General features: G+C 37.7%; 1 protein-coding gene across 3 annotated transcripts in view; it reads right to left on the bottom strand.

Moving 5' to 3' along the window:
• Positions 1 to 17,081, bottom strand: part of LOC109097055 (cilia- and flagella-associated protein 299-like) — a 49,968-nt gene that overhangs the window by 12,710 nt on the left and 20,177 nt on the right. For 2 of the 3 annotated variants that reach the window (XR_006160074.1, XM_042756576.1), the window contains exon 3: positions 11,709 to 12,344. Coding sequence is in view for 2 of the 3 variants with exons in the window: in XM_042756576.1 (XP_042612510.1) it covers positions 12,041 to 12,344 (304 nt within the window). In the remaining variant the exon portion in view is untranslated. Of the gene's footprint in view, positions 1 to 11,708; positions 12,345 to 17,081 lie in introns of those variants that run through there. The other variant, XM_042756577.1, reaches the window with a different exon arrangement.

The following is a 17,081-nucleotide window of genomic DNA, read 5'->3' as shown; positions in this document are numbered from 1 at the left end:
ACTGATGATTCAAATGCGAGTTTTGAGCAGTGTAGAGTAGGCTTGTTATTTGTCATTTCTCCGATCACAAATGCAGACATGGTTTTATGTTTAAGTGGCACGATGCAACCCAACAAGTAAAAAGACAGTATAAGTCATTATAATCAGTAATTATGTCCCCACTGGATGCAACAAATGGCTCTTTTGTAATGGGTTTTATTGTTTTTGTCTTGTCTCGTCTGTGTTCTGACCGGGACACGCATAAGGGGCGTAACATTTCCGTTACACGCTTGAGGCATTTGGCCAATCACAATGCACTGGATAGCTGGCCAATCAGAGCACCCCTCGCTTTTCAGAACAATGAGCTTTGTAAAAAACAATGTGTTTCAGAAAGGTGGGGCATAGAGGAGAAACAATAATGTACAGTATGTGGAAAATAATGCGTTTTTTAACCTTAAACCACATAAACACATTTCATTAAACCAAATACACAAAATAATGTTCTTTTCAGCAACATCATATGACCCATTTAAATCAAGTAACAATTTTTAACATATTTTGTATGGAATGGTGACTATAAATTACCAAACAAATGTAAATTGTTATCTATGAATTTTCCTCTCTACCAACAAGGCGCAGGAACATTTTGAGTGTGTCTAAGAATCCTGAAGTGTTTTCCTGTTGACTGGTATCATAAACAACCTCCATTAGTTTTTGTTTGCAACATCTAGACAAGACTTACAGTATTAGGTTTCAGTGAGATGAGAATGATTCAGGTGATGCATGATTACATTAATTGTGATAACAGCTTTTGAATGAGAGCAGGTGTGATGTAAAGTTATATTAGTTCATAAATGCTATGTCCTACAGTATTTTTGCCATTCTGTGATGTGGTGTGGCCAAACAAGTTTTTCTTTGTATTTTAAGTACAATGACTCTGGTTATTTAGTTGTCGGCTTTAAATTTATTCAGAGGCTGGCTAAATTTTAAATACATGATGAAGTAGCTAGTAGAACACAATCATGCAACACAAATGATTAACAATATCCCTTTATATGTATGATATGTAACTGGAAACACACACACAGCATTTTTTTCCATTTTCTACAATACACTGTTTGAGGAGACCAAAACAGATTCCCAAAATGTGATGCATGACAGCAAAAAAAGTTAAACAAATCACACCTGCAACCTTTGAGGACTGAAAAACTGTATCCCTGGAACGACTGTAATCTGAAAGCTATTTTACAACCCATTAACATGAATTGCCCTTTGCAATCTTTTTTTTTTTTTTAGGTTAAGCCCTGATGCTACAATGGAGTCAATCTGAATAAGCAGCAGCTGTATATGTCAAGGCAAAGAAAACATGCCCTCTTGTGTGACTTTCTTTCCCAAGGATCATGCACTGCTCCAATGTAAATATTACAATCTTTCTTGAGGTGATCATGTGCTAAACGGGAAGTCACAGCTAGTCATGTCCTGTCTAACAAAATACAAATGGACTTTTCCCTGTCTTCATAAACACCTTTTAATAATATAATCCAATATAATATAATATAATCAGAATAAAGAATATATATATATTTTTTAATAATTGCTGTATAAATTACAGAAGCAAAATCACTTATACCTCTGATGTGCAATGTCTAATTTAGCTAATAGTGAGTAAAAAGGCTTTTCAGTTTTAAATACTTGAGACACAAATTATCCTCACATTACTCTTAAATTGAAATTTATGTCCAAGTAAGCAGGATTTGAGCTGTTTTGCATGGTAAACTCTCAAGTTTCCCTCTTCCTACGCTGGTGCAAAACTTAGCAACTGTGTTATTCTAAGAACTCTCATCCATGACATTGCCCCACCACTTTGTAGGACTCTACCGTATCGGTCAAGACGATTATGACAAGAAGTTGTAAAAAAAAAAAAAAAAAAAAATACTCTACCGTATCGGTCAAGACGATTATGACAAGAAGTTGTAAAATGAAATTGCCCCACCACTTTGTAGGACTCTACCGTATCGGTCAAGACGATTATGACAAGAAGTTGTAAAATGAAGGTCATGCTGGATCCATGAAAAGTAAAAAAATAAAAACTTGACATGACATTTTAACTCAACACAACACAAGCTGATCACTGTTATCTGCAGCAGCACTCCAGCATCATGTTTCCAAGGCAGGATCAAAGTGGATGACATAAGCCATTACACCCTTTATAGAAGTAAGATAAATGTTCAGCGAGGGCTCTTATCAAAGGCCTGGCTGTTTTAAGATTCAGATTAAAGTCCTGCAGTCCTTTTTTCATACTCCCAGTGGAAATAGGTGTACAAACATTACACTGTTTGCATTGGCCTGTGAATTTAGTAAGAAGCTCCCTCCACATTGCCCGTCAGACCCAAAAGTAGTTTTTCTGATACATTATGGGGAAGAGGGTTCAGTGTTTCCTCTGCACTTTCTGAACTAATGTCAAATAATTCAGTGGCAAAACAAAATATTCAACACTACTGGACAAAATACTGAGCAGTAAAATACTGTAAGTATGTTGATCCTACATTAGTTATAAATCTGTAACTTTTTAATCAAATCGGTCTAATATAACTTTTGATCCTGGTGTTTTTCTTATTGTTTTCGATACGCAATGCTGAATAAAGTAAAACCTTAATGGCTGCAAAGTACAGAGAGTATTCTGACTGAGTGTAAGAGGAAAAAAATGGGAATCTAGTATCTTATGCTCACAGCAGAGTCATCCCTGCTGAATGAGCACCACAGAGTGACGGCAGTCAGAATATGTTTATTTTAGCACGCCTGTCAGTCTCCTGCAAAAGATTACAGGCCTTCCCCTGTCTGAAGAGGATGAACAGATTTGGGTTTGTCAGGGAGCAAAGAGATGGAATGCATGGTGATATCAACATTGCCAGATGGCGGCTGGAAGTAGGAAGTTGATAGGTGAAATTCAAGAGGGCAATGATGACATTTTCAATCTGGGGATATAGGAGCAAAGAAAGACCATAGGTTTTGTCAATGGCTGATGAGCCTCAAAAATATTACTGGAAGAAAAAAATACAATAATTAAAATTTGTTACACATGGTCTCCAGTTTCAATACTTGTTACTGCAGGAATTATAGATTAGAAAAAAAATAAAACAGTAAATAAAAGAATGTTACACATGGTCTCCAGTTTGCATTACTTGTTACTGCAGGAATTATAGATTAGAAAAAAATTAAAACCGTAATCAACCATAGTTACAAAATAAATCAGAATATATAAGCATTTTTTATTGTGATTACTTCATGGCTACATTATAGCGTTCTTATATACGTGATGATCTGGCTGATGCATTTTAATGTATCCAAATTCCATGTTCCACAGAAAAAATTAGGTTAAAAGTGTGAATTTAAAGGAGTCTTTTTCAAGCCAAGATGGCAATCCATCTGTGCACCTGCTAATATATAGTACAACAAAATGAAAATATGGGAAGAATTTGGCACGTCAAGTGTTTTGAAACAGCAAGTGTTACAATAAACCAAATTCATTGGTGCGCACAGGTACTATGCCAATAATTCATTGGGAGGTTGTCACACTGTTCCTAATACCGCTTAAGGAAAAAGTTCTGCAAGGTTGCCATTCCTCAAGCTTGTCAAAAACGGCAAATATTTAATCACATTAGCATATGGTTAGAGAAGGAGAGAAAGAGAGAAAGAGAGAGAGAAAACGAGAGGGCTTTGTGGGTGAAATGGTGTGCAGTATTTGCTCAGGTGGAATAATACACATGCAAGCAGGCCACTATGTATTGATAAAACAAAGAGGATTCCAAAGAATGTGCTTTGTGAGCTTGTGAGCCTTCTCGAGTATAATTGCATTTTCCAGTTGAATGGGCAGCCATTACCAACAACAGAGGTCTATGCAAAATGCCGGCCACATGTCTGCAGTCACTGTGATGTGCTTGAATTCTTAAAGTACTCAAGATGAAATAATTGATTGCTACAGGCCAAGTATTCTCACCCAAGTAATTCCAAACATCATCTATTACGTGTTTATTGCTTAGACGTCTTCAGCTGCTGAAACAATGTCCAGCTTATGTTGAGCTCATTCTTGATGTGAGCACTCTACAGCATAGGTTATAGAGCTCCGGAAAGGAAAAAGATGGCCTTGATGGAGCAGGTGTACATTCCTCAGAAAGAAGAGCCAAGAACCCTTCAGTGCAAAGAGGTTAAATGGTTCCTTACAAGTAAGAGAGCACATGTCATGTGTCATGCTGAAAAACGATGTCTGTGGATAGGAGTATCAGGAATATCAACATCACGATGTCGGAAAGTGGACTAGACAGAATTCCATCGCTGCGGCTGATAAACAGGTGCAAAGAGAGAACGTGAAAAGGAATGCGTTGGAAATGATGGAAATAACTTTTGATTATGGAATGAGTCTCCCATAATGCTTCTAAACACTTAAGGAGTTTTCTGATTTATGGTGCAAGGATCAGATGAAGCTGTTATATGTTAGATATCACAGTAAAACAGCAAGATGCTGCAATTCATTTAAACCAGTGAAGCAGAACCAGAGAAATTGTGTTAAAGGAGTAGTTTACCCCAAAATTATGGTTTACTCACCCCCAGCGCCTTTATTCTGTGGAACACAAAAGAAGATATTTTGAAAAATGTCTCAATAAAATAAAAGTCAATGGGGTCCAACGTTATTTTGGGAACATTTTATAAATATCTTAGAAATGAAGTCAGGTTTGGAACAACATGAGGGTGAATAAATGATGGCACAACTGTTATTTTTGAGTGAACTTTCACAGAATCTGTACAGACACATGCACTGTTAACTAAGCCAAGACCCTACATGTGTTTACCAAAAACTCTTCCACATTGTCAGATACAATGCAAAGTGCATATCAGTAATGTACATCTTTAATAAATGAATCCAGATGTCATTTATTACAATGGTGTGAGTCTACAGCTTTGAGTCTTGAGAATGCACCAAGCAGATGAAAAAAAAACCTATAGACTTGAGAAATTAGATTAAGTGTATCCCGTTTCATCTCCTCTAAAAATCTTCCAGCACATATTTGAGAAGATGGTCAAGCCCTTGCAGCTGTTCATTAAAGAGGCAGGCTACAGGGAACTGCTGAGGATGGGTTCTTGCAGCCATGTTAGCAGGAAAAACATCATGCAATTTGTCTCTTGGCTAACATACAAATTGATCTCTTCTCTGTGTATTAAACACATATCCAGATATTAATCACATTATCCACATACCATTTTATGCAATATTTGTGTATAATGGTGTGTAAAAATATTTTGTGTCAACACACAAAATGGAGGACCCTTAACAAAATACCAAGCATATCTAAATTCATTTTACAAAGGGACTTCTTTGTCTATTCTATGAATGAGTCCAAACTTAGGGGGGTCAGATACCCCAACCCTCAACACTTTGAAAGTCTTTGTGGGGCTTTCAAGGGGAGGTCACATGATAGCTCTGCATGACTGTTTTCTAAGGGACCTCCACCTTTGGTCAAGTGCTTTGAAACCAACATGCTATTGTTATTTTACTGGCCATGACAAGGACAAAGGGACGACTGACCGGGACACACATACTCACTGTAATGGTATATGGCTGGGAAATTCACTCATTTCTATGCTTCTTAATGTGATCTTTGAACTGCATGACTGACCACAGTATCTTCTATACATAAACACAACTTATCAATACAGAACTTGCTGTGCCTGTGGACAAAGGATGTTTTTCACTCAGATTTTAAAATAATGTCTATATTATGAACAGGCCTTCAAAATTCAGAAATCATTCTCCTACCTCACCTGGGCAATGTTTGCTTAAGACAACAAAATCTGTTCAAGGGTAATTAGTAGCTCATTAGCAGGTGAAAATCAACTCAGATAAGGCGCACTGAAGATAAAATCACTTTTGATTGTTTAGTTTGCGGAGTTAAGGATTCCTTTGTTTTATACCAATGTGCCCTTTCTAGTTAATTGGTCCTCTACTGTAGAATGACAAATATATGCAAATACAAATACTTTATGTAATCTCTCAAAAGTGGTTATAAAATTACATATTGAAATCATCTGAAATAGAATGTAGTATGTCACACCACAGGATGTGTCAACTAACTACAACTACATAAAATTGATATTTGATATCAAATATATTTGATATATATCAAATATATGAGTGAAATGTGTGAAATGTGAATACGCTGTCATTCTTATTAAATCTATAACAATATTTCCATACATACCGGTACTCCTGATTGATCACAAACCTCAACAAATCAAGAATTTCAGCTTTATAACTTACTTGTCAACTGTGGTTTGACTAGCATGTGCAACATTACCTCAGCATAAATAAATGCATGAGGGAGAATACTACCACCCACCCACCCATTAATTTATTATGTGACTGTTTATTCACATATCACCTCAAAAACATGTTCACACAATGGCAACAGTATCACCGAGGTTGCAGATACTGTTCTCAGAACCACCCACGATGCACTTGGATGACTTACTTCCATCATGAAATTCAAACTATAGAGAATGAATAGTACAAAATCAACTCCACTGGCTGTGAAATTGAAGTGGGCACGAATGCTGACATCATTGTATCACTGGTGTAAGAGCAAAAACAAATAGCAGGAGGGTGGGGTGGGGTTAGGGGTTAGAGCACCTTCAGTTTCAAATGTGTACCACCCAACAATGGAGCCCCTCAGGCAATCCAGCACAGGTGTGACCTGGATTTGATTTAAAAAAAAAAAAAAAAAAAAAAAAAAACTTACCTTCTTAACTTCTAACTTCCCAGAGTAAATAATGCCAAAGTTGTCCAGGTGCACCTTTTGTTTGTGTGTGACTTTTGGCAGCAGGGCAACTTTCACAACACCAATGAGGAGGAAAAGTACAATGTATGCTGAGCTGAGTCCTTTATGAGCTCAGCTGATTGAAGAGATAACATAAACCACAGGACTCACAAACACCCTGCCTGGATGGTGCTGATAAGAACTTAAATGAGAGTAGCATTTGCTTTCCCCCCATTTTTGACCAAATCTGAGCCCACAATTAAGCTAAAACACAATTGTACCTTTTTTCAGTGAAATGCCTCATCAGCAAATTTAAACAAGTTGGAACATTCATTGAACAACTGGCACATGCAAGTTAAACAGAACTTGCAGTCTCTTTAATATAATGGTTTCCTCCAAAAAAACTATTTGCACACTGGCATGCAAGCATTTCTTATTCTTCTCACTATCGAAACCTTACTAATGTGTAGTGGAAACTTTATTATCTATGCAATTGTAATGGAATCACTAACTTAACTAAATAAAATAAATAAATAAATATTCATCTATCAAATTTATATCATTGTGTTCCCCTCTCACCCCCTTCCAATGTGCCCTTACTAGTTTGATTAAAGGTGGGGTATGTATTTTTTCAAAAACGCTTTAGAAAACCTAGTCGAGCCGAGTACCAAAACAAACTTGTAGCCAATCAGCAGTAAGTAATTTTCGATGTCATTTTCATTTCATATTGCATGTAATATCTGATAAAGCAGCATTAGTGAGCTCAGTGCTGCTTTGTGTACAGCTGTTACTGGGGAAACCTCTGTTTCTCCCGCTTTAAAGCACCTCCTGCTGGCAGAGAATGAATTTGCATTTTAAATTCCATCTGATTACGCAGTAAAAATATTTTGCTTGTTATCAAAAATAATCTACACTAGAAGGTCTATTTAGCTGTTGTTATTGATTCTATTTGGAAGTCTACCGGAAGTTAAGTTAGGGCCACAAAAGCGTGCATGCAAAGTAACATTTGTTTATGTTGTTGCTGTTGAAACCGCCTGGAGCGTCTAAACCTTTTCCACTGTCTGTTTCAAGCGTGGGTTGTGTGTCCGAAAAGTAAGATAATATGTTTAATACAGCAGACAACAATACAGCAGATTCCACCATAATCATTGCCTGGGTTGCGTTCGTATGTATGGGGCAGAGCTATCAAAATCAGGGTGAGACCCTTTTGGGGTAGGGGAGTGTTTGTTTTGGTGATTTGAAATATCAACATTGACTGCCAGAAATCACTTACCCCACTTTTAATTGGTCCTGTACTGTAACTGAGGATCTGTCAGCATGATATTGCTTGTGATAAGCCACAATACATTAAATTTTTACATTCTTTTCACTCATATTTATGAATGCAAGATTTTTTCAGAAATATGTTTTTTCTACACTAAAGGAACAACTTGTACACTTTATATCAGTCTCAAATATACTGGGTCATGACTCTGACTCGGATTTATTAAATGAAACAAAGTTATTTTGGACAGAAGTCTCATCTATTAAGGATTTCAGAACACAAGGCCATGACACATGGTGATCAGATGTTTTTCTTGGATATTGTGAAAAGGCTCCAAATCAAACTTGTTATAACACATAGGCCATGTACAATTAACATTTAGCTGAATTATGGGCATGACTTACTGTACATGGACTGTAAGTTTGCATTTTAAGTCCTTTGGCCTCGTCAATACAACAGGATGATTTAATTTCAAATTTAGTAAGAACAAAATGTGGATTTCAGTCAAACAAAAACAAAAACCTTATTGTTTAATGTATGTTAGCAATATAACTGCCTTGATGAGGGAGAAAAACCTCAGCAATACACAGTAATTGGAAACAAAGTCAATTTCGACCTGTAACATCAAAACTACCTCAGTAAACTGGTTTTAGGGGTTTGGATTAGGATTTGTCATGTTTGCAGTTATTAAACAAATGTACAAATGTAATGACTGACCAATCCAAATGTTTAAAAATGATTAAACAAGAGCCATAAATCAGAGCTACTGAAACATTTAAATTAATACGTCATAAAACATTTAGACTGAGTTCACAGACTGCAAGTCTGTCATGTTGTTCTTTAGTATGACAAATGCAGTACAGCAGTAGAGGAGAATTTCTATATGCTAGAAAGTTCACTGACAAGGGTTTCCTGATATTGTGGAAAAACTGAAATAACAGCTCTTTAAGGTCATCATACATCTTTATTGAGTAGAACCTGAAATACTGTTAATGCAAAAATTTTCACCAGCAACTCCAGAAGTTTATCTCTTCAAATTTGCTAGATTTCAAATGTTAGTATTGAAAGTATCCCAAGATAAATAAATGTTTGTGATTACACACACTGTGGATCATTATAAGAAGCTATACAAACACAGCAGGTACACACAGACAGGTATACAGATATATAAAATCATGAGAGATGACCAAGGTTAAGGACAAACTTAAAAAACAAAACAAAAAATTAATAATAATAAAATTAGTCAGTGGGAAATGCTATTGGATAAACTAAACTGCTGTTATTTACTGTAGTCTTGTAATAGTTAGCCAAGTTACCACTTGAACAAACAGGGAACAGTTTATACCTACTCATTGTTTGTTCCCATAGAGCAGGGGTATTCAATTAAAGTTCCAAGAGGTCCGGTCTCTATATTTCATATATATATATTGGGTACCAGTAATGCATTGTCAAATAAAAAATAAAAATAAATAAACAGTCAAAATAGTCAGCAAAGGTAAGGATATTTGTCCTCAGAGCCAAAGGCCAGGGGCTTCTGAGAATTTTTCTATTAAAAAAAAAAAAAAAAAAAAAAAATATATATATATATATATATATATATATATATATATATATATATATATATATATATATATATATACACATATTATATATGCAGATATATACAGATATACAGGTATATATCATATATATATATAATAAATTAGAATGTCGTGGAAATAGTTCATTTATATATATGTAATTCAACTCAAATGGTGAAACTCATGTATTAAATATATATCATATATACACATACTGACGTAGTTTAGGTCTTTGGTTCAATTGTGATGATTTTGGCTCACATTTAACAAAAAGCCACCAATTCACTATCTCAACAAATTAGAATACTTCATAGACCAATACAAAACACAAAAAAAAAAAAAAAACATTTTTCAAGTGAATTGTTGAATGTCTGGAAAGTATGTTCATTTACTGTACATGCACTCAAACTTGGTAGGGGCTCCTTTTAAATAAATTACTGCCTCAATTTGGCGTGGCAAGGAGGTGATCAGTTTGTGGCACTGCTGAGGTGGTATGGAAGCCCAGGTTTCTTTGACAGTGGCCTTCAGCTCATCTGCATTTTTTGGACTCTTGTTTCTCATTTTCCTCTTGACAATACCCCACACAGATTCTCTCTGGGGTTCAGGTCTGGTGAGTTTTCTGGCCAAAGTAGCACATTTACTGTATGGTCATTTAACTCAGTACTTTTGGGGCTTTTTGGCAGTGTGGGCACTGCCAAATCCTGCTGGAAAGGAGAAATCAGTTTGTCTTCAAAAAGGTGGTATGCAGACGGAAGCTCTGAAGTGCTCCAAAATTTCTTGGTGGTCAGTGTGCACGTGAACACTTTGCGCACTTTCAAAAAAACACAATGGACCAACACCAGCAAGACATTGCACCCCAAATCAACACAGACTGTGGAAAGGGTTAACACTGGACTTTAAGCAACTTGAGCTATGAGCTTCTCCTTGGGCCCATTCCTCTAGACTCTAGGACCTTGGTTTCCAAATGAAATACAAAACTTGCTCTCAACTGAAAAGAGGACTTTCGGACCACTGTGACAGTTTAGCAGTTCTCCTTCCTTAGCCTAGAAAGGTCGCCTATGATGTTGTCTGTGGATTCAGGAGTGCCTCCTCTCATATGAGACTGAATTCGACAACTGTAGCCAGAGCGCCTTGACACGTCCACAGATCGAGTGGATGACTCTTGATGCATACTTTTTTGAGAGCCTCATTCCATCCTTGTGAAGCTCTACTCAGAGTCTTGAGAGCCCTTTGCTTAGACAATCCTCATCCATGAATGCTAAGGTGCACGTGAAGTCTTTGTTTCTGTCCACACTGTGGTAAGTTCGCACGCTAGTACTCTGCGTTCTTTCTAAAACCTATATGGTGAGGGCTTCGCGCGGTTGCTTCGTGCCCTTTCTTGAGTGGTAACAGCCAGCTTTTCTTGGCGCCACTCCACCCATGTATCCTGGGATACCTATCCTTGTGGGTGGTGCTACTGGAGATCTGTTGAGAACAGCTCCTTCAGCAAGCTTTTGCGGATGCAAGCTGTAGCCCCTGTGTGACAGGCAAACTTAGTATAAAATTTTAGGTTCCTAGCCGTATCCCTTTAAAGGAATCTTGAGTTGATTCCTGCCTTTATGTCTACCACCGGGCAGAAGGCCCTGACAATTAAAGACACTGTATGTAGCTTAGAGCCTTTGGCCGTAAGTCTGGGTATTGTCACAGACAGCCGTCTAAAACAAACCGGGGGCAACTCCCATTGAAACAGTAGAGTTGTTAACTAGTGATCGCCATGATTCTGGCCTGCTTTCCCCTCAGCATGGCGGCGTGGGTATACTGTTCCCCATAGCGACCCCTAGAGGATATGTTCGAAGTTTTGAAAATGGAACGTCTCAGGTACTGATGTAACCAATGCTTCCCTGAGTATGGAAAAAAACACTGCGTCCTCAAACCTCCCTGCCATGCTTCGGATAGCAAGCTTCAGACGAATATTTGCAGCATTGTTGTTTTCCCGAAGCCTGTTTTAGTCGCACCGTAGTGACGTCTATTTTGTCGCCGGCCACTCGTTGTGTTTTTGTTTCTGTATGCTTCAGATTCGCAGCTCTTAATGGCGCTTCAGTGTCTTTAAAGAGAAACAGTGCACACGGGAAAGGCTTGAATAAAGTGTGTTTTCTATAGATAAAAAATATTATATAGAGTGGCATATATTAACAGATCATTACAATAAACGACGCTGTGCGCTTGTGGCGCTCTGTTGTTTGCGAAGCATTGCTCATTTTATTTAGAAATGGTAAAATGTTGCTGCCATTGCCATTATGTTTCATAGTCTGGTTGGAACCAAGTGCGGTCTGCCATTTGAATATGCCTGCCATAAAGTAAATAAAAACCATTCCCTCTGCCTATTCCCAGACTATACTCAAATGTTTTATTTGTTAATTTAATTAGCCTTAACTAACTGAACTAGCACCACTGGTGTTTACGGTCTGTCTTCTCTGAGAAAGAAGGCTGAGGTGGCAATATAGCAAGGTGTGCAAGAGAAGGGGGGTTACCTTCCTGAATGTGACACAGTGTGGATTGTGTTCCCGTCCTAATGGAATTGCAGAACTATTCTGGGGGAATCCCATTACGTAGCAAATGGAGTGCTGCAATAATGTACTCACAGTCATTTCCCCACTGCGGTTAGCCTCCTCTCGCTCCGCCAATGCTCTCAGGAAGTTATCTTTGAGTTCCTTTCCTATACTTGCCAGCTTCCTGGAAAAGACAACATTTAAACAGTTTGAAATGTCTCTTAAAAATCTCTTTCATGCCTAAATGTTCTTGGTTTAATTTGTTCTCACTGACAAACATGATGCTTTTTGATACTGATGCATTTTCAAAGACCCAAAAAACGAGGTGATTAAATAAAACTCTTTCAGAAATCCACTGTATGGATCAAAGTATTACGATATGAAAGTACTTATGAATTTGGATGTATTTCTTTTTATCTTTTCCTCACAGAGTCAAAACACTTTTTAAAAGATATATCACAACAATATTTGTCTTCAAGAAATATTAATAAAAATGCATCCAAAATATTTGAGAGAAACAAATACTCTGTAAAATACATCAAACGCCTAGAGTCATTGTAACAATGATACAGATTATTAAAATAGCCATAATATTTGGTTTCATTAAAAGTATGAAATATGCTGCCTGAAAAATGTAAAAAATCTTAAGGAGTGATTTTCGACAAAATGATATCTTCATAAAATAAATCATACTGCTTCCACCCTAAGACTGCTGGTAATTAATCACAGTGGGAATTGCTATTGAATAAATCCTCTCTTGAATTATTATCTCTGTCATTTCAGGAAGGTTTTTGTTTTTCTCTCTGTGCTATTTGGCCCATTTCCATGAAAGCAAAGATTTGGCAAACTGCAGCCTGTACACCTGACATAACACTCATTGGCATTCGTCTCTCAGACGTTTCACAGTGCAGTACCAGCAATAGCGCCTTGTCTTACACCCCAAATTTGCTCAACATTTATAATGTCTGCAGTATACCTGTAGAATCATCTGTCTGCCAGTAAACATGTATTTGAGAACCTTTTTTTCCTCTCAATCTCGCAGAGAGCAAAAACAGGTGAAGAGGGCAGCAGAGATTACCCTCTCCTCATATCACAGAAAAAAAAATGAACATACTGCCTCATTTAACCTATCAAACTTGGTCTGCTCCCCACAAAAAAAAAAAAAAAAAGAAAGTCAAATCTTAAAGGGTTAGTTCACCCAAAAAAATTAGCCCATAAATTACTCACCTTCAAATCATATGTATATAACTTTCTTCTTTCAGACAAATCCAGTCGGAGTTATATTAAAAACTGTCTTTGATCTTTCAAGCTGTTTAATGACACTCAGCGGGTGTTGCAGTGCATCAGTCCAAAAGAAGTTAAATAAAAAGCACCCAACCATAAAAAAAGTGTAAAGAACTATACTTAAAACTTAAAAAAATGCCTCCTGTGGTGAATTGATTTGTAAAAAAAATAAATAAAAAAAAATTCAATATTCAAACCATAATAATCACTTTAATGTAGCTTGCGCCAACAATTGTACACAGAAGCAGCTCCGGGTGGATGACGTATGAGGTCAGCATTGTGCATGTGCCGGTGAGTTTCATGAAAACCAACATTTGTTAACAGGAGTAATGGAAGCAAAGTTTCCATACTTTAGCAAAGGAAAACCAGTCTCCTCTTGGCTTATATCGAAATCCTCCGACATTATTCTTTACAAATCCTCCTTTTGTACTTCTAATTAGTGACTGTTGTTTTATTTTGATCTCTCCCCTGCGCTTCCACGTTTGTCACTAATGAGCGGCACATGCGCAAAGTTGACCTCTCTCTTGAATATACAAGACCACGGGAACTAGACAAGTCCTTACCATTTACATTTAATCATTTAGCAGAAGCTTTTATCCAAAGCGACTTACAAATGAGAACAACAGAAGCAATCAGACCAACGAGAGAACAACAACCGTATACAAATGCCATGACAAGTCTCAGTTAGTCTAGCGCAGCATAGCTAGGTTTTTTTTTTTTTAAATAATAGAATGGAAAAAAAAAAAAAAGTATTTCATCAGCTGCCGAAAAAAAAGATTTTTTATAAGATTTTTTAAAAAAAATAAATAAACACTCAGCTGTTCAAATTGAGTTTGGGAGGTCATTCCACCAGCAGAGCACAGTCCAGGACAAGGGCTGTGAGTGTGATTTTGAACCTCTTTGGGATGGCACCACAAGGCGTCATTCACTTGCAGAACACAAGCTTCTGGAGGGCGCAGTTTGAACAAGTGAGTTTCGGTATATTGGTGCAGCGCCAGTGGTTGTCTTGTAGGCAAGCATCAGTACCTTGAATTTGATGCAAGCGGCTGCTGGTAGCCAGTGTAACCTGATGAGGAGAGGAGTAACGTGATCTTTTTTTGGCTCATTGAAGACAACTCTCGCTGCTGCATTCTGGATTAGTTGCAGAGGCTTGATAGAACATGCAAGAAGGCCTGCCAAGAGAGCATTACAATAGTCCAGTCTGGAGAGAACAAGAGCTTGGACAAGAAGTTGTACGGCTTGCTCTGACAGGAAGGGTCTAATCTTTCTAATGTTGTATGAGGCAAATCTGCAGGACTGGGCTGTTGTAGCAATATGGTCTGTAAAGCATAAATCATCGATCACAACTCTGATCTGTTGGTTTCTGACTGTCTTGGAAGGAGTTATGGTTGACGAACCCAGCTGTATAGAGCAGTTTTGACGATGGGTTTCTGGAACCACAAGCAATTCTTTCTTAGTAAGGTTGAACTAAAGATGATACTCCATCCAGCTAGAAATGTCTCTCAGACAGGCTGCAATGTGAGCAGCTACTGTCGGATCATCTGGTTGGAATGAGAAGTAGAGTTGAAAGTCATCAGCATAGCAGTGATAAGAAAAGTCATGCTTCTGTATGACAGATCCTAATGACATCATGTAGATGGAGAAGAGAAGTGGTCCAAGCACTGAGCCTTGAGGAATCCCAGTAGCAAGAAGTTGTGACTTAGAAACCTCACCCCTCCAAGACACCCTGAAGGATCTACCTGAGAGGTAGGACTTGAACCACAGGAGTGCGGTTCCAGAGATGCCCATCTTTCTGAGGGTGGACAGGAGAATCTGGTGGTTAACTGTGTCAAAAGCAGCAGACAGATCCAGCAAGATGAGTACTGAGGATTTAGAAGCTGCTCTTGCCAGTCGCAGGGCTTCAGTAACCAAAAGCAGGGCAGTTTCATTTGATTGGTCGCTTTTGAAGCCAGACTGGTTGCTGTCCAGGAGGTTGTTCTGTGCAAGAAACATAAAGAGTTGTGTAGCATCTGGACCAATCAGACACACCATTTTTCATTTGACTTAACAAATCAATTATTCATTAGATTAACAAATAATCCCAGACCCCTCACCCAATAAACATACTGTGTGCCAGCATGTCTGGGAATGACACCAGATCCCTGGTTACCATAGCATCCAGGACACCTCAGACAGATCAGATAAACCTTTACGACCTAATGGCATGTTGTGAGTTCTCCCTCTCACTACATTTTCCATAGGAAAGACACATAATACTCAGCAAAATGGACTCTTCTCTAATTAATTCATAGGAAAACCTTTCTTTTAATGAACACATATACTCCAGGGCATTGTGTATGTTGTTACTGTTCTTGTATATTGTCTTTTGTGTATTGTATATGTTTTATGCATGCTTATGATAGATCACTAGTTAATATAACCTCATCTATGTGATGTTTGGTATCTATGTGTTTGTATTTACATGATCTAAATGAAAGTGTATATTATATGTTGATACCTATGCAACACATTACTATTATAAGAATCTTGAAGATTCTTCTCTTGAACACCAATCTAATTTTATATCCAAAACCTCAACAGAAGATAAAGCTCTCACATCAGGGACCCGCTTCAGCCAGTCTGTGGTTCTGTTAGATAAAAGACGAGGATGCATACTAGAACTCTACTAAGGACACCCTAAGTTCATGCCAGGCCTCGTGCCTTGACTTTCCATTCACCAAAGATCCTAGGATTTCAGCTCTCTTAGCTCTTTTTTTTCACTTTCCACTGGGAAGAAACTCCCAATCACCATCGAGTCAAAACATCTTTGGAATTCATCACTTTTTAAACCCAGAAGAAGGTGATTGTGACTCCTACACAACTGAACCTCCAAACCATCAAGACTTTCATCCGAGATTGCATCCTGACACTCATTCTAGGCTAAGGCAATGCAAGTATCATACATTTAACTAAACGAAACACAGGTTTAGTATAAGCTATAGACCCTGTTATACACGGCACTGATGGTTTTACTCAGGTGGTTAACTGACATTTTTGATAGCTTCATTCTCTTGTTTTGCTGATAGTATCATCCATTAAATCTCATTTGCCCTTTCCCCTGTATGAGTGATTGTATGTATGTTTTTTTGTTTGTTAAGGCCCCGATATACTTCAAACAAAATCGAAGAACAAACTGATATGACGTCATTTCGAACAAAATCAGGCCGAAACAAAATTAATTTTGAGTTTGTTTCGGCAGTTCGAAACAGCTGACCAAAGTGAACTTTTTGGGGGAGTTTGTTTGGCTCCTAAACACCTTTAAGCTTCCATTAGTCTGTGGCTGTTACGCAATCGGTGGGTGTGTTCTGAAACTCCACCTTCTTTGACTTGCGATTTTTTTTCCCCCAGTTCCTATCTCATTCAACACAGGTCAGGCAAGAGAACAACATCTCCTATCACTAGCAACATAAATACAATGTGTCGAATAGCTGAGCCGGCACAGATATACTGTATTCGCACCTGTACGATCGCTCGCGGACATACTTAAAAGATTCAGAGAAAGCATTTAATTCCTAGAAATAAATTGCTACGAAGCCTGGTGTCGATGACCTGGAGTTATGCAAAAAGCGACGCAGAGAAACATCCGAGACAAGTTTTC

Source organism: Cyprinus carpio, chromosome A5 (assembly GCF_018340385.1).
Source record: "Cyprinus carpio isolate SPL01 chromosome A5, ASM1834038v1, whole genome shotgun sequence".
In the NCBI taxonomy this organism is placed as follows: domain Eukaryota; kingdom Metazoa; phylum Chordata; class Actinopteri; order Cypriniformes; family Cyprinidae; genus Cyprinus; species Cyprinus carpio.
Note: the sequence above shows the minus strand (reverse complement) of the source record. Positions and strands in the feature narration are given on the sequence as shown.